This window comes from Homalodisca vitripennis, chromosome 3, assembly GCF_021130785.1.
Source record: "Homalodisca vitripennis isolate AUS2020 chromosome 3, UT_GWSS_2.1, whole genome shotgun sequence".
Lineage (NCBI taxonomy): Eukaryota > Metazoa > Arthropoda > Insecta > Hemiptera > Cicadellidae > Homalodisca > Homalodisca vitripennis.
The window spans coordinates 117,029,189-117,055,594 of record NC_060209.1 but is presented as its reverse complement, the minus strand read 5'-3'; the positions used below and the strand labels follow the sequence as shown (position 1 = coordinate 117,055,594).

At 33.1% G+C, this 26,406-nt stretch overlaps 2 protein-coding genes across 8 annotated transcripts in view; one reads left to right on the top strand and one right to left on the bottom strand.

Moving 5' to 3' along the window:
• Positions 1–9,365: 9,365 nt before the first annotated feature.
• LOC124357380 (dnaJ homolog subfamily B member 13-like) lies at positions 9,366–26,276 on the bottom strand. Of its 4 annotated transcripts, none has more exons than XM_046809130.1 (7): positions 26,158–26,276; positions 24,117–24,325; positions 22,135–22,341; positions 20,780–20,924; positions 18,275–18,452; positions 13,488–13,659; positions 9,366–9,637 (listed from the first exon to the last, which is right to left on the bottom strand). In XM_046809130.1, the coding sequence occupies exons 2-7, from the start codon at positions 24,182–24,184 to the stop codon at positions 9,412–9,414; spliced, it is 996 nt and encodes a 331-aa protein (XP_046665086.1). In that variant the 5' UTR covers positions 24,185–24,325; positions 26,158–26,276; the 3' UTR covers positions 9,366–9,411. The 4 variants fall into 4 exon arrangements, with proteins under 4 accessions (XP_046665086.1, XP_046665088.1, XP_046665085.1 ...); XM_046809132.1 differs by having other exon boundaries at positions 26,162–26,186; XM_046809129.1 differs by lacking the exon at positions 26,158–26,276 and adding an exon at positions 24,973–25,145.
• The window catches only part of LOC124357378, a 192,903-nt gene continuing 190,829 nt past the window's right edge, over positions 24,333–26,406 (top strand). The window contains exon 1 of one of the 4 annotated variants that reach the window (XM_046809125.1): positions 24,333–24,545. In XM_046809125.1, the coding sequence (XP_046665081.1) occupies positions 24,521–24,545 (25 nt within the window). In that variant the 5' untranslated portion in view covers positions 24,333–24,520. Of the gene's footprint in view, positions 24,546–24,569; positions 24,636–24,999; positions 25,142–26,406 lie in introns of those variants that run through there. The other 3 variants (XM_046809124.1, XM_046809127.1, XM_046809126.1) reach the window with 3 other exon arrangements.

The following is a 26,406-nucleotide window of genomic DNA, read 5'->3' as shown; positions in this document are numbered from 1 at the left end:
TGTCATATGATTGCCTGTCAAATAATCTGTCAATAATAAAATAAGCTATAAATTTAAATTTTGCACTGAACTTCAGCGAAGCCTTATACGTGATATGTGGTGAGGCGTAATTCTACCTGTTTTATTAAATACGAGATGAATGTGTTTTTTAATTTTTGGTAGTTTTCTTCAGAAACCTTCTACATTGTCTCAGTTATTGCAAAACTTTCAGTTTTTGGTAGTTAGTATATATACCTAATTAATTAATAATTGCGTTGTTTTTCAATAAAATAGACAAGAAAGTTCTTGTCCTACCTCCAAAGAATCATAATCAGAATCATCTTTATTTACAATCATTGAGATTACAAATAGTGTCTTTTACAATAATGTGAGTTTTGAGTCTTCAAGCAGTGTTAGATGAGAGTTTCACTGTAGAATTCTTCGAGTTTATAAAATGGTCGGTCCAGGAGCCATGCTTTTAGTGCCGATCTCAGCGAGTTCCTTCTCTTGGTGTGCATTTCTTGAGGCAATGAGTTGTGAAGTTTTCTGCCGATGTAGGATGGTTTAGTTTCAAATAGCGTTAGGTGGTGTGCTGGCAGGATGTAAAGCTCACCGTTTCTGGTGTTGTAGACAATAGACAATAGACAATAGACAATAGACAAAATTCTTTATTCATAATCTTCAAGATTAGAATGGTGTCATAAAGTTTACATGTAATAAAGTTTACGATGGTTGTGTAAGTGTAAATAAGTTATCAGTTCTCCAGTTAAGAAATTCTTCAATTGAGTAGAAGGGACGTTCTTGGAGCCATCTGGTTAGTTCCCTTCTGAATTGCTGTTTGTCTGCAGTATGATTGTATGGTGAGTGTCCTTGTTCCTTGGCAGATATTTTCCATCTACGTACATCACTACCTCTTGGATGTAGAGTGAGACAACAGTAATGATTTTCTGTGCTCTGAATGCATCTCTGCAGCTATCCAGATGGTGTAGGCCGGCAAGGGCCCTAATGCATTTCTTTTGGAGTGTCAGGATTCTTTTTAGGTTGAGTTTTGATGTACCACCCCATACAGAAAGACCATATCTTACGTGTGATTCAAATAGAGAAAAATCAGCTGTTTTAGCTGTTTCTAAGTTGCTAAGAGATATTATTTGTTTTATCATGTATAGGCTAGTATTTAGACTTTTACTCAGATTGTCTATGTGTGGGGTCCAAGAGATGTTTTCATCTATAGTCAAGCCTAAGAACTTAACATGTGTCTCCAAGCGTACATCTGGGATGATTTGAACTTCGGTCGCTCTTCTTCCAAATGCTATCTGGCTGGTTTTAGTCGGGTTTGCGACCAGATCATTCCCATTGCAATATTGGTATGCCATGTTGAGGGCAACGTAGGATGATACTGCCAGGTCGTCTGCGGTTTGTCCTTTAAGTAGCAGGGTTGTATCGTCCGCGTAAGAGGTAGGCAAAATGCTCCCACATAGTGAGGCAAGTCATGTACAAACAAGATGAAGAGTGCTGGTCCTAGAACCGATCCTTGAGGCACGCCTCTTTTAACTGGAAGAGGCGTTGATCTTATTTCTTCTGTGATTCCTCTGTGTGTATGTTTCAGTTCAACGAGTTGTTGTCGTCCCTCTAAGTAGCTTTTAAACCATTTTTGGCAGTGTCACTCACTCTCAGGTGTCCTAATTTATTCATGATAAGACTGTGACTGAGGCAGTCGAAGGCCTTACTCAAGTCAAGTAGTATAGCGGTTGTTAGTTTTCCTGCTTCTAAGTTGTCTACTACGGTTTCAATTAGCTTTATTATGGCTGTGGTGGTTGATTTTCCTGTAGAGAAGCCATGCTGGTTGTCGGTAAGCAGGTTGTTTCTAGCACAGTGGTCTAGAAATCTCTTTAGGACAATTTTTTCACACACTTTTGAAAATGTTGAGATAAGGGAAATGGGCCTGTAATTGCTAATTTGTGTTTTTTTCATCATTTTTGAATTTGGGGTAGATTTTTGAGACCTTTAATTCTGAGGGAAACCTCCCTTCTCGGAATGATCTGTTGAAAATAACGGTAAGGGGAGATGTGAGTTCATCTGCACAGTGCTTCAGTACTTTTGTGGATATCTCATCAATGCCGCCTGAATTCTTAGTTTTCATTTCAGTGATAGTGGCCCTGACCTCTTTAGTGCTTGTGTGTGTAATGATATTGAGATTTTCAGTCGGTTCATGGGTTGCGGGATGTATTGGTTTCCTCTCAGAAGCTGGGATTTTTTGCAGAGTCTCCTCTGCTACATTTACAAAATATGTGTTAAATTGGTTTGCTATTATTTTTGGACTTGTTATTATTTCACCATTTATGTGGAGTTTGAGCTCTGGTGGGTTTTTTTTTGTTTCAAGCATTGTTTATCACCTCCCATACATCCTTTGACTTGTTTTCAGCTCTGGTTATATAGTTGGTGGTTGCTTGCTGTCTCAAGAATTTTAATCTTTGATCGTAGCTCTTTTCCTTTAAGTTTGCCTCTGCTTTATCATTTTGATTTCCTGTCACTTCAAATCGACTTTGAGATGTTAAATAGTCTCTTTTGAGCCTGATTGCTTCTTCATCAATAAAGTGCTTTGGCTTGTACTTTTTTTAGGTCTGTTTTTCTTTTTAGGATATGCAGTGTTTAGAGTCTGTGTTAAGGTTTTATTGAAAATGTTGTATGCCTCTTCGACCGTTGAGGCTTCAGTCAGGTTCTCCCATGATTCATTTGAAAGAAGGAGTTTGAGTTGGTTTAAATTTTCTTCTCGGAGGGCTCTACACACCGTGGTTGGTTTTTGAGCTGGTGGTTCTGGGTAGAGTGTGTGGATTTGTGCGGTGTGATCAGAGATTCTTCCCTCTATTACTATGCTTTTTGTAGTTTCATCATCAGGGATATTGGTGCAAATACAATCGATTGATGTTCTTGAATTTTGAGTTATCCTTGTAGCTGATAGATTTAATCTGCGGATGTTGTGCAAAGCAAGTGTTTCATTTAGTTTAATGGTTTTCCTGTCTGGGTTGAGGATATCTATGTTTATGTCTCCCGTAATGATTAAGGGAGAGTTCTCTATTTTGGTTTCTTCAATGGCAGTTGAGAGTTTGTTTAGTGCCTCGGCAACGTCTGCATCAGGTGGCCTGTATATGCCCATGATATTAAGGCATGTTTTATTTAGGGTTATTTGTATCATAGCCATTTCACAGAGCAGTTCTTGACAATACAACATTGTTTCTATCTTTTCTGTATCCTTTACTAGTTGTTCTTCCACCAATATTGCCACGCCTCCCTTTCTGTGATGTTCCCTGCTGTAATGTGCTTTGAGGCAGTATCCCGGTATTAATTCAACATTTTCAATTTGATGGGGTTTAAGTCCATGTTCACTGAGGATTACGACATTTGGTTTTGGGTTTGTAGACTCTATAAAATGAATTAATCTGTTAATTTTATTAGACTTCTTGGATGTTTTGGTGAAGTATTGTTAATCTGTGCTTGAGTTTGTTTGTTTTTCTTTGGCCCTTCCCTTTGAGTTCATTTCTAAAAAAATGTCTTGTGTTTGGTGTTCTGCAGTTTTTATGAGTTTGGTTTCCTCTAAAGTTGTAGAATTTATGCGCCCGGCATTTTCCTCAAAGAATTCTTGAATTGTTTTGGATGGTCCGAGTTTTGTGGCAGTGTACGGGGGGGTTTTCGCAACCTTGAATATTCCGTTGAGCTCTTTTTTTATCAAGATTTATGTTTTTTTCATGGTGTGGTTTTGCTGGGGCAGACTGTGGTTCATTGCCTACTGCATGTGCAACCTTGTTCTTCTGGTTCTTTGCAAGTTGGAGAGAGATACTAAAGATGTTTTTTCGCCGTCTGACTGGAGGTTTCCTCCCTCTGGACAAGAGGTTTTTTGAGGTTTTGAGGTCTGTGGAATTTCCGGTGAAATAAGTTGCAGGTGTTTTGTGAACTTGGGGATTGTTTAGTGGCTGATTGATTTTGTTCTCCTGTGTATGGTGTTGCTTAGTTGTTTCTGTCAGGTTCTCTGAGGTGCATGATGGTGTTGGTCCAGGCAATTGCGGTTTAGGCGATGGTAGGTATTCAGGAGCTGGATGAGGTTCGAGGTTCTCTAGAACTTTTTTTATGTACAGTTTAATTGTGTCATCATATTCCAACAGCTTATGCTTGAGGTTATTGGTTTCTTGTTTTGCCCTTTCAAGGGCAAAACAAGAAACCTTAAGAGATCTATTTCTTCTTTTTGGGCTGTGTTTTTTAGCTTGAGGTCATCTAATTCAGTGTTTATTGCAGTTTTTACTGCCTCTATATTTTTTATTTTGTTTTTTAAGGCAGTGTTCAGGGATGACATATCTTTTATTCGTCTTGTTTGGCTGTTACTTTTGGTCTCTGCTTGTTTAATGAATTCTTCCCTCAGTACTCGTTCAATTTCAAGTTTGCTCTGCAGAGATGTTATTTCATGGTGTAGGTTTTGGTTTTTACCTTTGAGGTCATTTATAATCTCTTCTGCCAGGTTAAGTTTGTCTTCTAATGCAAGTGCGTGTCGGGATTTTTCAAGTTTAATTTCATGAATTTGTTGTTTAAGGTTATTATTTTCTGATAATAACGCATTTCCTAATTCCGCAGCTAGAGTCAGAGATTCATCTGGGTCGAAATTCTCCCCTGATGACAAATCTTGGATCTTTGATTTTAGGTTTTCAATATTTATAGCATTGTCATTTGGTTTGCAGCTGTCACAAGACCAGGTGTTTATGTCATTGTCTGTGAGGTTTCTGAACTTTTTAGAACTCCATGCAAGACACTTTGCATGAAACCACCTGGTGCATTGAATGCCTTGGTATTTAACGCCAATATCACAGATTCCGCAAGGATATTTTGACATTTTGTTGAGTTTGTTCCGGTTTCTGTATAGTAAATCTGAGGATTTTTTGTTTTTAAAATGTATGTATGCCCAGGGTAAAGAAACACTTTTTTATAGCGAAATGTAGCAGACTTCTCTTTGTTGTTATGGACTGTTTTTTATTACGAGGTTTGGCAGACTCCTCTGTGTTATGGTATTTTAGTGTCAGAAGTTTGAAATTTACTGTTTTTTATTATGAGGTTTGGCAGGCTCCTCTGTGTTAAAATTTGTTATTTTTTGAAGTCATAAATTGCAATGGGAACTGTTTTTTATATAGAGGTTTGTCAGTCTCCTCTTGTTAAATTTCAATGAGTGTTTGTGGGTTTGCTGTATATTAATGATGATATACAACAATGTCAGATGTATTTAAAAAATTCTGAGTTTTCAGTAGTCTGTCAGATGCCAGATCAGTGCCCTACTGAGAGTGTTTACATGAGTGTTTCTGACAGCATTACCTGAGGTCAGTGTGGTTGACGTTGCAGAAGTGCCAGTTGTTGCTGAGTTGGGTGATTGATGTTTGTCTTACTAAGTAGGTCACTCAATGATAGAGCTGTTCTTCACTACAATTGTTTCAATTAAATACTTTTTAACATGCTCATACTTTTTTGCAGAGAGGATTTTTTTTATATAAATAGCATTAGAGTGATTGATATAGTTGTGTGAAGTAAAGTTATTGGATTTTTAAAGACTTCTTCTTAATCATTTACTTGCTTTGTTAGAGTTCAATATTAAACTTTAGTTTCTTGATAGTGTTTTAAAGTCTTCATGAAGGAATGTTAGCTTATTAACTTACATGTGATCCAAGGTAAGTGTTGTGCACAAGTAAATAATATTTTGTTGGATTATTACCACTTAAATACACACTTTTCTTGGAGTTAATTTCACTGTGACTGTAGATGGTCGGCCATCTTGATTGTTTTTATAGATATATATATTTATAGATATTTTTTTTCGATATTTTTTAGATAGATATTTTTTTCGGCCCTCGAACAAAAATGTTTTGAGACCCCTGCTCTAGACCATAAAATGTCAAATTCTTTTACACTATTGACTAACAAGCAGCTTATTACCAGATCCATATATGGAGGAGAGAAAGTTCACAGTTTTTGAAGATTGTGGAAAGTTTATCAGAATCCCATTTGTTATAGTAAATGATTAATGTTACTTGTTTTCAACTCATCATGGAGATTATTGTCGACAAAAGTACATTCAAGGAAGACAATATTAGAGTCTGTGGAGAAACCCGATCTGACGATAAGAACCTTTTAAAATTTATGCAATGCACCAAAAAGTACAGTCTAGCAATCAATTAGTCAAAAGTAAATTTTTTCCAAAAAAACTGTGTGTATTCTTGTACACCAGTGGTTCACAACCTAGAGGCGTGCCCAAAGGGGAGGCATAGAGAATTTTCAAAGATGTGTCAGTGTATTTGAATTAAAGGAAAGTGTTACGAAACAGGGCTTGCAAGAATTTCTCGTAATGCTTATGTATCAGTTTGTTTATTGAGATTCTTGATGTTTGCATGGTTTGTTAGTAGTGGACTGCAATTTATTGGACCAGTAAACATAAAAAGTGGGACACACAAGATATATGTTGTTGTATCAGGCCTAAAATGGCTTAATATCTGCAATAGAAAATACTGTATAGTGATGATTATATTAAATATGAATGAATTTTCATTGACAAAAACTGGATTTACCTCAGTGTGTCATTTGCAATGTTGTTTTGAGTAATGATGCCAAGATCTTTGAAACTCTACTCTGCAGAAAATGTTAGAATGGAAAACTAGAAAGGTGTTGATGTTACATCTAATGCAGCACTTAATCGATGAATTTAAAGACCTTTAATCATGGCATTTGGTATGATTTAAATTACAACTTAACAACTTAAAATTTAAAATTAAATTTGACAGTATTTTTCAGATCTTGGGACAAAGAGCTGGCAATTTAAGTTGACATAAGAGCCATTTAAAATCGATTTGATTGGATTTCCTGACCACATTTAGGAACAGGCAATCAACATAAAATGTGATTCACAATCATTGAAAAAAAAACATGGGTGTTGAAGACTTATGCTTCAGTTATTTTTCTGTTTACCTGCAAGTTGTTTTGGAAGCTGCAAAGTTGTTGATGCAATTTTAATCCATTCTGGAGTCTGGATTTTCAATATTGGCTTATCTCTATCTTTCAAGTAACACTTGACGTCGAAAGTTACCTGTGATTTGCTTTGTCACAGTTACAACCAGATATTTAAAACATTGTAAAATACAGTGCCAACCTTCTACAAAGTAACTGATATAGTGGGCATTAACTATCTTTTCTAGATGTCATTAGAACATTTTTTTTTAGTTCAGAGATTTATTGATTTATAAAAATTTACTAGCGGCAATAAGTGTATGCAAAAAGCTATGTTCAAAAAGTTATTTGAAGTAAAATTAAACATTTAGTAAAAAATTTATAAAATATTTAATTTTTAAAACGTGCTAGTCTAACCCTAACATGCAGATTGAAATTTTACTACTTGTTTAAACTACATAAGGTGATAATGGTAGAGGGTAAGCATGAACAAATGGCAGTATATTAAGGGAGGCACAAAGCCTGAAAGGTTGAGAACCTCTGCTATACACCATGTGAGCAACAGAACAATCAAACCAGACCCAAAGAGAAAGATCCCCGGTGCTTGACCTTCCTGCTCCCAAAGACCAAGCCTCATTTAAACGTTTACTTGGATGTTTTGCCTACTATGAAGTAGCTGCCAAACTGTTTCTTTGATAAAGTTATAGTTTTACCCCTGTAATACTTTTTTGAGAAGATTGTCTTCTTTGTGGAGAAAGAGGTTACTGCCATAATGGTATAGGATTGTAAGTGGAGAGAGTTTCCTTTAGGAAAACCCTTCAAGCTCTTAATAGACCAAAAGGCATTTTAATTTATTTTGAACAAGAATTAATAAGAAAAAGATAAATTTATAAGATGGAGACTGGAGTTTGTTGTTGACTATATATGGTTTAAAAGGATTGTAGGATTTCTGACATTTGCCATCGTTATATGTTACAAAATGGGTAACAGTAAAATAGTGTAACATATAATGATGGCAAATGTCCAAAATTATATTATTTTTATGGTGGTTGGAGTTATCTCCCTATGATTTTAAAATCATTAGTCAAGCAATGATAACCTAAGAGTTTTTGCCCTAAAAAAAAATTGTTGACCATTCAGTATACAAGAATGTTAAAGCAGATATGTTGTCTCGAGAATGTGGAGCAACCATTTGAATAAGTTATACCACCTCCAAAAAACAGTATGCCATCCAGGTGTCACCAAAATGTATCACTGGACACATACCAAAAATATGCAAATCCTTCTAACTTAAAGTTGAAAGGATGACATCAGACTGTCCCATCTGTGTTTAAAAAAATGTATTAATTATTTTTCTCTGTTCAAATACATAATTATTTATTAATTAAATTATTTTAAGAAATTTCTAGTATACTGGTGCAATAAGTACAATCATACTCTAAATATTGTTCCTGAATGATTGGATTTGATCCAGCAGAAAAGGGCAGAAAGGAAGCTGAAAGCTTCCTCTAAAAAGCAGTGAATGTGATAAGGATTGTTCACATTATGTTACAATCTGGTCATCTTGCTCACTGTAAGTTTTTTTTCAGAAGCTGAATATTTTCAATCTTTCAAGTAAATGTTTTAGCTTTCTTTAAAAATAACCCCCATCTTGCTACAAGGGTTATCATTAACACATGTAGATTAACACATGTGTGATAGATTAACACATGTTGAAAAGGGCATGCACTATTCGGCTCTGAAGCTAAATAATGCACTTCCTCTGCACCTGACAAACCTATCCAGCTCAAAACATTTTCTAAAAAAACGTTTAAAAACCATTTTTACAGAGAGAAGTCCATATTCTGTACAAGAATTCCTGAAGATTGTACCATTATGTAAATTATATTAGTGACCTTATTTCATTGTCCTTATTTTAGTGTTACTTATTACATATAACATATTTTTATTTCCTAAATAAATGACTTCTGATTCTGGTTGTCGAATGTATTAAAGTCAATACTCCACCTGACTTCCATCAGCATTTGACAAGCTGGTAAATGCCTAATCTCATTACTCAACAGAGGACTACCACTACTGATAAAAAGTCAAGTTAATGGCAATCAAACAGCCTCCAATGAATCCATGTTGGTGGGAAGAGATATGAGGTGGCAATCATATCATAAAGAAAATTTCTAGGTTGAGAGCTATATATGAATATTTTTACATTATCACAGAAAAAATATTACGTTTTTACTCACAAAAGCAAATTTAATAATTCCTCTGCAAAAGTGATTTTTTTGGATTTTGAGAGATTATATTTTTTAAGTAATTGGTAAAGTTAAAAATTAACAAGAAAATAAAATTAATGGGTAAAAAAAATCACACCACAAAAACACCAATTGCATGTGATCTGTAAGTAAAGGAAAATGCTTGAATTTTCTGAGTTAACAAATTTATTTAGTGGCACTACCAATTTACCATTCAACGATCTGCTTTTGTTCTTTTATGAAACACTGGCTGTTGAAATTGAGTTTTTTTATCTTTTTCAATCAATGGCTTTTTAAGAGCTTTGATTATAAGTGCTTTACTACTTTTTGGTATATATTTAGGAAATTCTATTTTGAAAGAAATAATCATGTTTCCTCTTCTTGAAGGTTCATTCCAGTCAGGCATTCCTTCTCCTTCCACTAGTTTTTTGTAATCTGGGCTGAAACATTAAGTCTTGTCAATAATCTGATGTGTTACACTTGGATGAATACATGGTGTATATAAATAATATAGCACATCTTGAAATGAAAAATGCCTTTATTAAAGAGGCGGAGATAGTGCTATTAAGCCTTCGCTACCACTGAACCTCATATCGTATACAGTAAATGTACACTTTTATACAATTGCGGTAAATTATTAACGTATCCTTTAAATGTAAAATAACAAAATTGCATAACCTATACAAAATTAGGTGAACATAAAGTAAAAATCTATATATTGAAATGAATTTCAAATTTAAAATACAAAAGAAAGTTTCTTTTTGTGACAATATATGCATGTTTATCTAATAACCTGATAAGAAAAGAGTTAAAATTAATAACCATGTCATTTACGTTATTGGAGGCAGTAACCTAATGCCAGGGCAAAGCAGCAGCATTAGTGAGAAGAGCAACATGACCTAAGCCCCTGTATCTCTAGCACTTAATGATTTTTGGCATAAATTTTGGGGTTTGGAGTTTATAGGTGAAAAAAATTAGATGATGCTTTGAAAGTTCAGGGACAGGAAGTTGTCCATGGTGTGCCACATAGGCCAGGTTGGAAACAGCCATGATATCCAGCTAAGTGTCGGTTGAGGCAATATGCTGAGTAACTTGAAGTAGGAATAAAGTCAGATTACAAGATTGCAACATTTTAGTCAAGTACGTTTTGTCATAAATAGCAGGTCCAATTAAGTTAGAGTCCATACCTCCAATGATAAAGAAATGACTGTAACAAGCCATAAGATTGATGTGTGTGCTCAAAAGGTACCTGATATTTGAGAGTTTGCAACAAACACCCACAAAAATATGAATTCCGTTTACACTAACATCCAGAAACATATACTCTGTCACCCCTCCCTAGTAGTGTCGGATAAGAATATGACAGGTGAGATCTGATATAAGCAACGACTCCACCACCGTGCTTGTACAGCTGGTCATTCCTAAAAAGGCTATAGACAGCCAGTTCGACAGATTGTCGCTTGTAACAGGTGACATTATTTAAGGGTACTAATTGCAATATGAGTAATAACTTAAATTCTTCTCCCTCATCTTATATGACTTAGACAATTGGAGGAAGAAATATACATAAAAAGCTTTGTACTGGCTCATGAATTTTATATTTTTTTATTAACTGTTAGATAGGCACAAAAGACAATTGAAAAGGATTTCTTCTTCATCTTCCCTTTCTTTCCTTTGTGTAATGTTTAGTTTCTTTATCTACCTCACTCTTATAGAGTTGACACAGTTCTCTTGTTCACTGTGACCACTCTTAGGAATGAGCAAAATAATATAATTATTGTGTTTGCTTGCATCTACAATACTTTCTAATAATTTAACTAAAAAAATAGCAAATATTGCAGTTGTTAATCTCTTTTAATCTTAGTCCACCATTTACACAACTTGACAATGTTTTAATCCATTACAACACTATTTAATTACGTTATAAACATTCTTAAGTCATGTTCAGCTTTAAAGTAAAATATTTCATTCAGGAATAACATACGATTCACATTTTTACTAGATTCAATTTTTTAGGAGAAAAATTGGGAAAAGTTTAATAGGCAAGACTTGAAAAGTGAAGTTGGAATAAGTGGCCATTTACCAGGTGGGTTACCTTCATCTCAGCTAAAGAATGTATGCACCTCTCAGTTTTTCAGTTCAGTATATAAATGAGTTTTAAAAGAAAATAATTTTTTAAGTTTCTTCCTAAACCAAAGCTTATTTGGAATATATAAAAAGACATCCCAGGCATCATGATTGGGTGGGGCAAAGAAATATGCCCAGTCCAAAGTTATACAGGGAAGGTATGAGCAGATTTGTAAGAAAGGTACCGGATAAAGACAGAGTGATCATAGATAAGGAAATTGATTTTTTAAATTGGAGTTCCCCTGTAACAATTATGGTAAATCTATTTCTTGGCCAATCATCACATCCTGTCCTAGCAGGTGTACCGTTCTTCAAAAGTGTGATTTGTCCTTATTCTGTGATCTGATGGCTTGTGAAAGAGTTGGTATGATAATAAATTCATGATAAACTTACATAAAATTGGGTTTTATTTTCATATTAAAGCTGCATTTGCACAATTAGAGAATGAGCTTGATGTTATCTCTAGGCAGTGAAAGATAGGTCCAGCATCTAATGCAGCCTTGTTCTTAGCTCTGGATGATTCCTGGCAATTTTTTTTGTTTAGTAGAACAATTTAAATATTACAAACAGTCCATTCTTTGTTCAGTCGAGGAATAAAGAATCATTCACAAGCATCACGTCAGGATCTCCATAAGATTCTTCTTCACCATCTTCAGGAGGCAAAAGAAATTGATTTGTGCCAGGGTTGTTTTGACGGTGGTTCAGTTGAGAACATCACGCACAGTCTTAAGAGTTATCTTGACAAAAGCACTATTAAAATTGTGCCTGCTTTACATTGCTGCATTGGACATGACTAAGGTGTTTGACAACTTGAACCACTTTAGCACTAATAATATATTAGTGCAGTTTGGAGAGCTGCATTGGTTTTGAAAAAATGGGATGAGGAACTGCAACAACGCAACAATATTCTAGCAGCAAAGACCAATAAAAGAAGTCATATTAGATTTCTTCCCTCTCCAAAGTTTGACTATCCATAGTTATATGTATGTAATTCAGCACATTATTTTCATTCATTGATCTATAATTACAATAATTTGTGGTGGTCTAATTTTATTTTTAAATATTACATCAAGTTCTAATATCTAAAATTGATAATAATTAGTTATTTTTATAACTTATCAAAATTTCCCCATTTTACGCATATTAATTCTGATAACTATCACATTGGTTCTAAGTTAATGTTTTGTAATGTTAATATAATACCTAAATTTGTCTAACAAAATAATTTTATTTGTAATTTATTATGTTATATTATGTAAGTTGACTTGACTTTTATTATATACGGTATTATATTAATTGTATGAGAATTCCTGATGTACTTTAGCATGTACCAAATAAGAAATAAAGTACTGATTCTGATTGCATGATCAAGACTAATGCTATGCTCCATACATTAAATAATAATTGTTTATGTTTATAGCTTACAACTTGTGTGATGAAAACCTGTAGTCAGCGTTGACTAAATAAATGAGATTGCAAGATCCTTAAAACTTAATTGAGAGGAACCTGTGTCAGAGCTGGTCCAATGTAATAACAGATGTGTTTGATACAGTGTGTTCAAGAATGACGGTACCGTATAGTCGATGTCAAGACACACTTGACATAACACAGCTATGGTGGGAAGGACTAATTCAATGAAAATGTTGAGTTTAGCTCCAGTTCACATTCTTTTTAAGTGCTGTATTTGAAGTCTGATGCTCTTGCAAACTTGACTCCTGAAATCTGGAGTCATGTTTGTCTGAAGGGGTCCAAGAATAGTCAGTGAAGCTCAAATCGAACCCCCGCATCGTTTCGACATCAGAGACACCCAGACTACAAAAAGTAGTGCAATCTAGGTGAAGAGGTATTCTCATAGTCTCATCAGGTGCACAATTAAGTGCTACAATGTTGACTGACACGGTCCCTAAGCACGGTGGAGCAACCAATCTTCTACAAGTAAAACAACTATGGTGGGAAGATCTGATTCAACAGTTGTGGGATGGATAACTGTTGTGTGATACTATGTGTCCCAGATTATGGTCTATGTCATGAAGTAACAGTTGTTTTTGATACTGTGTGTTCAATAATGATGGTATGGTCGATTCCATGAAGTAACAGTTGTATGATACGGTGTGCCCAGGAATGATGATATAATCTGTCATGAAGTAAAAAATGTGTTTGTACCTGACAACCTGCGTTATGGGAATTTGCAGCAAGCGTTGGTCCAATGTGATGATGGGCAGGGTGAAGCCAACCAATGCCTGTTCAAGACTAATGTTGCGTTCTGTCATTAAGTCCAAGTTCTCTCTGTGATATATTGGATGTGGCTTGTCCTCCGTCACAAAGATTACATCAGCTGAATTAACACAGAACATTATAATATTTTGGAAATATCTACAACTGATCTACAACTTCTCAGTATATTATTATACCTATTTAATATACCCTATACTATCATGTAATAAAATTGTCCATTTTTGTGTAACAATATCAATACAGAATATCAGTTATATTGCAATACATTTTTTAAACAGTCTAAGCAAAATAACACAACATAACTGTCATGAGTATCTTTATTGTAACATGATCATTTCTCAATCACATATTAAAACAAACAACCAACTTTAATCAACTCTGTAAGCCAATCAATCTGATAAAGTGGGTTGATCAAATTTATTCAAGATTTAGTGGAAAATGTCAAATTTATCAGAATTGATTAAATGGTTAAATGAAGGTTAATGAAAGACTGTTTGAGAACGCTCTTTATACTCCACCAGATCATTATCAAAGTTTGAATAAATATTGAATAAAAATGTTAGTTTTTCCTTCCTCATCAATTTCTACTCAAACGTTTTCTTATCATGGTATATGAGTATACTTTTTTAATTTAAGAAAAAACCACTAAATGTGAAATATGTAACTTTTTAATTCTAAGACAATGACTGTGTTGTGTGATAAATTAAATATTATGTCTATGGTAAATATATAAGGAAAAGAAAAAAAGAAGATTAATTCAATAATAAAATTAAAATGTATAATTGTCTGGAATAGTTTTCTTATTGACAGATTTTTTAATACCATTGATTTTGTTCTGTTAGATCAGGTAAAGGTTGACAACATTGTTAAATCAAACCTTCTGACTTCCCTATTCCAATAATTTCAACCATAGATATGAAGAGCTCCTGTGATAAGCTGTCAGTGGGGGTAGGAGACGCTTTTTCCCAAAGTAGATTTTGAAAACCAACATATATATATATATATTTTTTTTATTGGTCAACTAATTGAACTCAGCTGTGGCACTATGAATACATTATACTAGAAATGAATTTATACAGTGGGAATAGCCACTTTTAGACCATAATAATTTCTCAGGTCTATATATGTGTGTATTGCTCTGCCAGGACTCGAATCCGGATCTCTCACTTGCCAGGTGAGTGCGCTACTACTAAACCATAGAACCCTTACTTTTTCAATTCAATTATCTTGTATTTAACCGTTTATTTCACATATGTGTTTAAACAACCAAACTAACATATGATTAGAAGACCAAATACCAGTATATATATATATATATATATTTCATATGTATATATATGAAAACTTTAGTACTGTTCTTAATTTATTTTCTATATTTTCTAAAATGTCAGTAACTAGCTCTACAGTTTTTTTTTTTACTAAGTATATAAAATCAAAGCTCAGACCACTACATACTGGCCTGTACTTTTTCATACAATTGTACCAGGGCCCTGACCATAGGGACCCACATGTTTATTTGAAGGAACCGTGTTAACAGACTGTGTGGTGGCTGGACATGGTGGAACCTGACCGAATATCTTTTCCAGGGCACGCCAAGACTGAGTACGCCCCTGACTCAGCATATTCTGCCTTTACATTGTCAAGATATATCTATTTTTTTAATTTGTACAATTTTGTTTATGTAACTAAAACTGGTGAGATCTTGCTGGTAATGCAAACACATTATTTGTAATTAATTGCTTGAAAACAGTGCTACATCTGGTTGACAGTTCATCCGATAAAGTAACATAAATTATTTTCTTAGTTATATTTTTTCTGGGCACTTCTGTAACTACTAAACTTGAAGCTGTTGGACCTTTATCTACTTCCAACTTTCCATTTGTTTTATTTCCAGTTTTACAGTAGAAAGTAATTGAGTTTACAATTAGTACTTGTTCAACAACATTGTACATAGGTTGTTAACAAATATTTTGAACTTGATTCTAAAAATATTGTTTTTACACAATTGAGCTAGGTTGGCTCAAGTCATCAATGATTGCTTGAAAGAGAAAATGTATATATTGATACATTTAGAAATATTTGTATGACCAATTTCTCATCGGTCTGGTTAGTACAAATATATCTATTAAAAAATAACAATTAATTTGATAGCATATTCCTCATAAACCTTACCTTTCAAAGTCCTTATATGGCCTTCAGATATTATTTAAACTAGTTTTATGCAGTTAAAAATGTCAAGAACCACTCTTAGAATTAAGTACCTTTTCCCTAAACTCTGTCCTCAAACTATTCCAGGCACCACATAAGCTATTGAAGTTCTGTAAATGCCTATGATTATAGGACAGAATTTACATAGAAAGAATTAAAATCAGTAATAATAACATGGTGTATGGAGCTGAAATTTGTGTGATGGGACAAAGGTTTGTAAAAAGTATTGTCTTTGTATTGACTGTGATTATGTAGAATAAGGAATACAGTCTTAGAAGATAAGTGCAGCAAAAAGTATTTAAGGGGAGCACGAGTGTTGTATCTTTCCCGTGTTAATTTTGCATATTTTGAGTACAGCTTTCTCAGACACCATTAAAGATAATTGAACCAAATTTTTACCAGGTATTCTAGACATGTTAAAGTACACTTTAACACATGGATTTAAAAGAATATGTATTAATATTTTTTTATTAAATTTTTTAATATTACAATACATTTTTTTGAATTAAAAAAATATTTAATTTTTTTTCTTTTGAACTATTAGAGATATCTATATTTCCCTGTGTTAAAGTGTGCATTCGTATGTTGGTGAACTGTAGTAAAAATTTGGTTGAAATAAATGCAGTATTTCCTGAGGAATCTGCATTCAAAGTTTAAAAAACCTGTTTTTCGGGAAACTGTAAAAAATGATGAATACATAAAACTGTAAGCAAAAACTTTAGTTTAAAGTACCTAAAACTGGCCAGCTCCATAGCTTGGTTCATCAGGGTCTTCTTCCTTATCTTCCAGCTTTCTCTTCAGTTGTGTTTTCTTTTGCCTCGCTTGCTTTTTGAAATCTGAAGAGTTACACTCCGATGCCTTGATGTGATGTTGGTCCATTTGTTTCATGCTAAGAACAGTAAACTTTCCAATGTTCATCTCTAGTTTTTGGAACAACTTGCATTTAGTTACATTACCACTATTGAACACTGACACAGCATCATACACTCCGAAATGTAGTGTTTTCAGTCAAACAAAGCCGGTTTTGGGTAGCCTAGACCATATAAACGCGTTCACACTTTTGTTTGGATTTTGTGTCTTGCTGTGTCAACATTTCCGCAACAGTTCTTTGTCAGATAGACTTTTAAAACTGCTTTTATAAATTCCATTACAGCCACAGGGATACTATTTTTGTGGATGTAAGTCTCTCCTTTAGCATTTGCCTTTTGGTATCCGCACCAACTTGTCTCGCCTTTCGGACACAAACCGTGGTGTGGGTCATTGTCACTTGAAATCTTGTGGAAGTACAAAGCCCAAATGTCTTTCACCATGTTGTCGAGACTGTCTGTGTTCCTTCTTATTGCTAAACCATAGTAGGTCTGGAGTTGATCAATGACAGCTTGAGATAACCTATTCTTGCCACCTAAGCCTTTACCGTCATACAAAATAATATGTTTGTTTTCTGATTTTAGTCTTCTCAACCTTGTGCCCATTCTTTTCTGGACATGTCCCAGGAATTCCAGTTTAAATATTTTATGATCAGGACTACAAAAACTAAAACCAAAGCAACTTAGAAATAAACTGCATACTGTTTCAAATCACACATAGCAAATTTTGTGTATTTAAGCACTGCACAAATGATTTCAAAAACTAATTATGTACACTTTAAAACGTTTTGATATAATGTTTTATACATCAAATTACTCGTTATAAGTTGTAGAATTATAAAAAAATTTTAAAAATAAATAATTTTTTTTCAATTTTTGCCCTCGTACTCCCCAAGAATTGAAAGGTAACTTGAAAATATATGAAGATGATATGGGACAGAGGGTTTAGAAGATACATAGCCTCTCATCTAATTCAGTGATCATAGTTAAACTTGCCAGTCACAAAATAAACAATATCATTGCAAATCCATGTGTAAAAAACAACACTATTGTTAAGTAAAACTACCAGGCCATCCACGACCAGGTCCCACACTAAAGGAGAGAGGCACCATCTGGTTATCCTTGCACTGACAGCTGTCCAAAAAGAAAGTGAATTTAACCAACTTAACCATGAGCAAAACCTTAATCCAGTCACAGATCACAGATTTAAATTTCGATATTGTGTCCTACAATTGCATTAACTGATGACATCCACTGGGTTCTCAAACAGAATAAACAGAAGGAGATCAAGACAGAGAGTTGGAGGTTAAGGAAAGATAGGAGAAAAGAACTATTTATGGGAATTGATATGATAGGAGGAATTGAAGCAATTTTGTGTCCATATTTGGCAAATTTTGAGGAGCAGACAGTGAAGCTGGAAATTCCTAGTAGTAATGTCAATGATTTTCAAATAATTATGCTATAAATTTTATAGTGTTCATGTTAGGATTGTATCCTGTGATTAGACAAAAGTATAGAGTTGTCTTTAAATTGTGTTATTTAATAACCCTGCGTTGTTTGTTTATATTGTTATTTATATTCATGAATAGATGGATATTAAATTTTAAGTTACAGCAATAAAATGAAAAAACAGAACCATACCCGGAATAATAGTGTGTCCTTGATCCCCAACTTCTGGAAACTCAAATCTTGTTCCTGCTGGAAGACCTCGTTTTATAGTAATTGTCAAAATTTTCTCTTCAGGCTTGGTTGTTTCTTCTGTATCATCTTCAAATACATTTCTTATTATTTTCATCTTTTTGGTAGCACCATGAAAAATCTAAAAGTGTATTTGAATTAAAGAGTAAATCTATACTTCCAGAGTTTATGAACTTTCTAATACTGAGTTATGAGTAAATACTACTTATAATGACTAAAAAATATTTGTGTCAAATATTATGATTGGTTAACATCGATTCTTATACGAGCGTATTAAAGCAGGTACTAGATTTTCTTGGCCTACGCTGAGCCTTCTCTTGTTTATTTTGTGGGTCACATATATATTCTAATACACTGTAAAAAGTAATTTTGTGGCTAATTCAAAAGCAAAAAATCATTTTTTAGAATATAAAATTTTAACTGTCAGTAAGCAATGAAGCCCACCCCACTGTCTTTTCAACTTAAATGTACATGTCATAGATTCTACATCAGATTGATAAGCAAAGATATATGTGTGAGTGTGTGTGGAGGTTTTTAAATTCTATATGGTTATAAAAAAATATTTAACACATTTTAAAACTTTTTGTTTTTGATTATAGTAGTTCATATTGTTATAAAGTGGGCTAATACATTTTATTTCATTGCACTGGATTTGATTACTTTTTGTGTTTATACATTATTTCAAGTTCTTAGTGAACTGTAGATGTCCGTGAAATATCAGTTACATTACAGTAAAAAGGTTGACATTTATCTTCATATCAGTCTACACCAGCTGAGAAACTCGTTAATGGAGTAGATATAGTACACTTCACCACCAACCAGTTTCAAAGTTCTTTCTTCAAGATTTTTCTGGCACTTTCTTGAGAGTCTGGCCATGTGTTTTAGTAAACAGCTCATCTGTAGGAAGGTTTGTGAGATGATATGTTTCAAGTGCAAAGTTGTTATTGTGCTTTTTTTGGTACTGCTCAGTGAGCCTTGTTGTTGAGTATACAGCGTGAGAACTATGACTGTCAGCATTTACAACTCCCTGAAAACATACCTGCAGGTGTAATGATGACCCATTCTTTTGAGGACTTTTATAAGTCCTTTTTGAGTTATTAAAACTTTTCAAAGATTTGTGGTACCTGCTGATATCTGCTAATGGGCTGTATCTGTTTTGTAATCTGTGTTTCAAAAAGTAAGTAGTATGCTGTTTTCACTACTTGGACATTAGTTATTTGTTTTATTGACCTAATCAAAAAATGTTTATAGACCTGGTTTCATCCAAAAACCATGTCTGCTTAGGGGCATCAATGGGAGAAGCTTGTCAATTATATTTCTCTTTTTTCCTTGGTTTACACCACATGGAAGCTGTCTTTTCTCTGGAATTGGCAATGTTATTTTCTTTACGAATTCTGGTTTAAGGAAGCTCAACTCAAAACTTTCTCCTTTCAATGATTTTTTGTAATGTAGTTTTAATGAACCCCTTATAAATGTTATTTCAACCATTTCATTCAAATATGTTCTGGGAGTTTGTTTGTGAATTTTGTAAGATGATGAGTAATCAAGGGGTACAAAAAAGTCACTGTGTTTTAGGTCTATTACAGTAACATTTTCTGAATTATTTTTCTTAACTGCATCCTTAAAGTCCTCAAAATCGTAAACTTTTCCTTTAGTTTTGATTTCCGATGTATGGATCAAGTAAGCACATCTACTAAATGTTTCAAAACAATTATTACACATGCAAACCATATTAATGTATATTTCAAATAAACTTACAGATTAAACACACTTTTCAGATTAAGGTCTCATCCAACAAGGAGTATTTAGCCTAACTGAATTAATTCCCTCTAAAATATCAGCTGGGCATCACCTGGAAAACAGTAACTCCACAATCAGCTGATATACTGTCTAAGCCAAAAGACAGTAACTACTTCACTTTAAGCCAGTTAGCAGTATCTCCAGTGGAGATACTTTTTTGTGCTTTAGAACTTGGAGTTACTGTTTTCTGTTGTAGAAAATAAGGCTTTAGCATGGAGATACTGTTATACATGACATTAATATCTCAATAACGGTTGGAGATATGGCTTTCTAACTACAATTTTTGAATTCCTTGGGTCCCAAAACCTATATATCAGTTATAATCTCAAAATCCTTAATTTTGGTGCTTACTACTTTCTGGCTTAGCAGGGCAGTGTAGGTTCTACTGGCAGGTATGAAACAGCTAGAAGTGAACCATCGTGGGAAAATTGCAAATAGTAAATATTATTTACTATTACATATCAATTATACCTGTTAAAATCACTTTAAGAAATGGAAATTAAGAATATATTGTTACTGATATTATTTTAACTGACATACACAAAAAACATTCCTAAAGCGTTCTCACTAAGATAGACAAATAAGTTGAATCAGAGCTTAAAATTAAAATAAACCTTAAAATAATAAAAAATTGCCTTAAAAAGTTACCTCTTCTAATGAAAGAGCTAATGTTCTCTCTAAAGGTGGTTCTTTCTCTCTAATTCCTTGACCTAGAGGAAATGTAAATAGCTCCTCGGGACTGTACCTTTTTTCAACTAAGTCAGCATAAGGGTTTGATGTACCGAAGAAGTCTCTGAAAAGTAAATTGAAGCTTGAATAGTTTGTGTTTATTATTTTTGGAACCATCCATTTGCTTCATATTTAATATATTTATTGTATTCAAATTATATCCATGTCAACCAAAACATCTAACTCTGTCTTATGATAATAAATGTTCACCGTTAAAAATGTCAGAGAATAATAGCATAGTTGGAATAGTAAGTCTAATATACTCTGGAGGGCTGAAAATCACATGGTTTAAAGTGTAAAACATTTGAATTTGTGTATAAGAAAGTAGAGGTTTAAATCCTGCCAGTACTGTCCACCTCATGCTGAATCAACTCTCACTCTTACTCTGTCAAGTTCTTCTTATATAGTCTTTAGGGAATGTCATAACTAAACTAACAAAGACAGTAGAGGAATTAGCTATAAAAAAAATAATGGGAATCTTCAACCTAGACGTCTTGAGCATCAATTCTAATCAACACTGAAAATGCGCTGAACAACACTGGAAAAGGGGGGCATAGCGAGCTCCCTGAATTTTTGAAAGGCAAACATTAAAGTCGCACCAAGTAGTTTGTTTTAAGCTAGAACATATTTATGAGGTCTTAAAGATTAACAGTTTCCTAGGAGGATATTCTTGAGCCCCTGTTTTCTGAGGTTATTTCATACTTTTTACACAACACAGTGTGTCAGCCTCCTCCTGAAATAATTTTCATATACACCACTGACACCAGATACTTGGGATCCTTAACACTGTGTAGTGTAGCATACCGTTGATATTGTATTGCTGTAGAACTAACCAAGCTTTTTATATTTAGTTTGTGAAGTGTACTATATGAAAAGTAAAGATGAATAAAAAAACAACAAATTTTATGAATTTACCTGTAGACATTGCACTCTATTCAGTTGTTTAAAAATCCAAGAGAATATAAGTTTATTATGTTTCATAGAATACCCTCCTTTACCTTTTCTTCATCGGAACACTAATGTCCAGTAATGTTACTACTCCCTAGAACAATTAATTTGATCAATAACTCTGTGGTCTGAGAAAATCATAGTTAATGATTTTCTGTTTCCTCACAGTGATATATTTATTATCTTGATATCCAATATATAAATATAAAAAAAAAACAAACTAATAAGTCGTACACTTTATATATATACTAATCTATTCACATAAACACTATTACTGATCTAAATTTCATTTGAAATTTGTATTTTAGTGAAAAGTTGTGAAGTACTTTAAAGTTTTCTCCGGATCTCCATGATAAACATAAGGCAGGATAAAACCATCATTTGTGGGTACCCCCTTTTTCAGACCTTCTTCTCCATACTGATCATACAGAGCTCTTCTACAAGGTTCACTGAGGACATCGTAAGCTTCTGAAGTTAGAATAAATTCATCCCTTCTACCCTCTTGATAGTGTTCTACTGCTAGTGTTCTGTAACTGAGTTCAGAGAACAGTTTTGTTAGTGATTGTATATTTTACTAACAGCAATAATGCAGGAGAGTGATGGACATTTAAAGACTTTTGTGGTCTAAAACTATCAGGAGCTAGATTATTGTATAAGTATTATTCACTAAAACAAGTTATAGGTTAAGTGCTAGCGATATATATAGTTACAACTTTTTCCTTAAATGTTATGATTTTACAAGTTGTATTATATTGAAAATTGTAGTGTAGTCTACATGAAACAAGTTTGGAAACTCCTATGTTGCCAGAGTACTGCAAGCTCAGTAAGCAATTTTATATTAAAATCTTAAAAGAAATAAATTAATTTAAAAGATTTTTCTTTTATCAAGACATTTCAAATGAGGCGTCACTTAATGGGTCTTTACATTTAAAAGTGTTGAACCGCCCCTCTCCCCCAAATCCTTTTTTGAGTAAATGGGCAAAATTATAACAGTGACTAAAAAGTTCACTTCTGTTTCCTAGAAAGGTGTCCCGAGTCCCATCCCTCTATCTTTATCAATGGAAAACTAAACAGGGTGTATCCGTACTTGTAACTCACACTGTGTAATTATATACATGAGTGGCCGAAAGGCAGAGTGGACTAACCCACACATTTTGATTTTTGAGTTAGCAATGCCATCTGATGAAAGAAAGCTTGTTTTCAGTGAGAAAATGGACTAAAACCCCTTTGGCAGTGGTTTATCTTATACTCAGTAAATGGGTTAGTCCAAGTTGCAATAATTTTAATAATTTTTTAAATATATAACTTGCATAATTATAATCGCAAAGTTGTAACAGTCACTGAAAAGTTCACATCTATTTCCTAGAAAGGTGTCCCGAGTCCCATCACTCCATCTTTATCCATCAAAAACTAAAAACAAGTGTATATACACTTATAACTCATACTGATAACAGTACACTCATAACAGATAGCAATTAAAACAACGATTCTTTCAGTTTATTGCTAAATAGACGACTTTTGAGGACTAATTTCGCAAACCTGCAGCTATGAAGGAGACATTTTAGCACCCTTGTTCATAGAAGTAAGTCATAGATAATAAATAAGTTATTTTAATCTCCAGTGTAATATACACAAAATGACCAGCATATCTTTAGAACGTCCTATTTATTGGAGCTCAAAATCTTTCATAACTGTTTTTATTTGTAATATTTACGGACACATATGTAATCAAGTTATTAAATGTTTTATTGTAAAAAATTAGAAACTGAACCATTCCATAAAGCTATTTAGCCTAGCTAGTATTAGAAGGTATGTTGTAACAAAAAATAGTTGAAAAGTAAGATCAAATAAGTGGGGAGGATACAACCATCAAGGGATTACGCATTTAGTCTTTGTAGAGATTTTCATTTAGTCTGTTGCAAATAAATTTCAAATGCCCGCGTAAAGCGTAAAATGTAATGTGACGTCATTCAAGAAGCGATGTTTGAACGTTTTTTAAGGGCATCAGGTACCTAGTTTTTACGAAAAATACAAAAACGTATGAGATTTAGCGTTTGGGATCGTCACTGAATCCCTAAATGGCTATATTATATAATTATTGTATATTTTTATTTTTGTCTGTTTTATACAAAGTACATAGGCCTATGTAACTATAGCACACTGAAAACAAATATCACTATAAACTAGACAAAGGCAAGGGAACTGACTTACAAAATCCTGTCTAATCGCTACTTTTACGAAGTCACAAGCTACTACTTACGGTATTACGATTAGGCTATATTAGGCTTACATTCCGACGTGTACTTACGCTTTTTTAATATCCAAATCTTGGCAGTTTTTGTTGAGTCCAAGTATTCCATAATAATCGTACCCCATTATGCAAGCAACAACAACTTATAATTCTTCAGAATACCTCTCTATAAAATATGATCACTTTTATTTGTATGAAAGATTGGTGGTTAGATCTTTGGCAATGTATGATTCAATGGCTGTGGCGTTTGTCAGTAATGTTGTTTCCTGTAAAATTTAGACAACAAATTCAATATTTTTGTGCTGATATTTTTGTGATTTTATGTTTGTAAAACAATTACGGTAAATCTAAGTATTTATGAAACGTTATGAAGTTGTGTAATGTATTTCCACAGTAAATAAACTTGCTGTAACAATTAAAATTTATTTAACAATAACTGTTAAATTGACAATTAACTTAGCATGACAGACACGACAAAACCAGCTGGTAAGTAGCATTGTTTTCTGGCCTAGAAAGTTAAAACAAAATGATTCTTCTAATTGTGTACTGAAAATTTATATTCAATAACAATTTACGGTAACTTGAGTCATAAAATTCAGATTAATACAGTACCTAGATTTAAGTCAAATATAACATATTAGAATAGCTCTTTATAGACTAACATTATAGCCTATTAAATACTTTTGAATCGATCACTCTAGCTTCCACAATCGAAAAGAAACTATAACATTAAGTGATTTATAGTAAAAATAAATGTTTGGATTAAGTTATGAGTAAGATAGTCGTGAGTTAACTAAAGGAAAACTATTTAGCACCTTACTTTAAAATTTATCTCTAGCCTAACCTAAAACAAAACCCAGCTGATCATGTGTAATGTAAAATATCTACATTTTCTTAGGAATCATTTACATACCCAAGTTAGTAGAACAAAAAATCGAAGATGAACAAATCAATAGGCTATTATTACTTGAACTTGTGAATTAGAGTTGCAATCTTATAAGAAACCACAATTTACACGCCCGTAGTTGATTAATTTATTGAAATCCAACAACTATTTCAACGCGACCGCATTTGTTTCACAGGTAACTGGATACTTCATTGTTAGAAAACAAGCATTGTTAATAATAGGTCATCATTCTATTTCATTATTATGAATTTTGTATCCTTTCTGACATAAATAAAACGATACCATATTATATTACAATCCTATGATAATATGTAACCATGTGGTAAGGAACATATTTTCTTATGACCATCTCCATTATTATATTACATTTTTAGATGGGGATTCAGTATTTTTATGAATTGGACATTATTTTCGTATGAATAAGGATTTTCTTTGTTATCAGTATACTTATATTGCTAACCTACTGATTAAGGCATGATGTTTTTATTTTGATACGGTTATAATTTAATATTAAATATATGACGACAATTTATTAAAAATTTGTATCTTTTTAATACACAGATTACTTAAAACAAATACCACTTTTATATAAGCTATTGGTTAAACTACATATATTATTTCTTAGAATTTAAGTTGGATGCCGATTAGAGATAAGCCTATAGGATAGTTTCTATTGATTTAGATTAAATTCTGTCTAAAATAGCGTAAAAAGTTATTTACTTGGTTATAACAAGCGGACTTTCGAAACAAGGATACAATGGATACAATGATGCTCATAAAAGATTCTGATGCAGGAAATTAATGTCAGATTCGTAAATTGTTTTTCCATATATTAGTAGGCCCTATTATAATAATAGTAAATTATATTTTAACTCCAATAGAAAAATGTTGTTGCCCTTGATACTACCGTTCAAGGTAGTATGTGTCACATCCCAACGAAAAGTTTTATGTAGATAGAACCAGAAGATGCAATAAAACTTATTAATTTAGCTGCTCAAAAACTTCAAAGAAGGTAATTATTTTGTAATAAATGTGGCATTCTGAATCGTTTATACGTGTATTATATTATTATTGTTGTCATTATTTATTAAATTCTTATTTTATAAATGACTTTCAATCAAAGAGTTACCAATTGCCAATTACAAATAATATCAGATTTTGACGTAGAATGATTTGAACTATACAACTTACAGACCCGTCTTCTCGATGACACTAATAAGGAGAAAAGTTTTAATTTTTGGAGGAAGATTGACTTGTTCGTCTGTTAAAAAATTAATTAAAACATAAAATAAATGCTTTTAAGATCAAATGTTCGAAACCCTTGTTTTGCAGCTGTTTTGGTGGTTGAAGCAAGACTTTGGAATAACGAGCTAGTGTTTTAGCACGATTGCTTATATAATAAAACTGTATAGCTAAGTAAAGTAATTTAACAGTCATAAG

Excerpts from the sequence above, each read along its gene's own strand:
- LOC124357380 (XM_046809130.1), bottom strand. The coding sequence starts at position 24,184 with ATGGGGTACGATTATTATGGAATACTTGGACTCAACAAAAACTGCCAA. Across the intron at positions 22,342-24,116 it reads GATTTGGATATTAAAAAAGC|TTACAGAACACTAGCAGTAG; the intron begins GTAAGTACACGT and ends CTCTGAACTCAG. Across the intron at positions 20,925-22,134 it reads GATCCGGAGAAAACTTTAAA|AGACTTCTTCGGTACATCAA; the intron begins GTACTTCACAAC and ends TTTACTTTTCAG.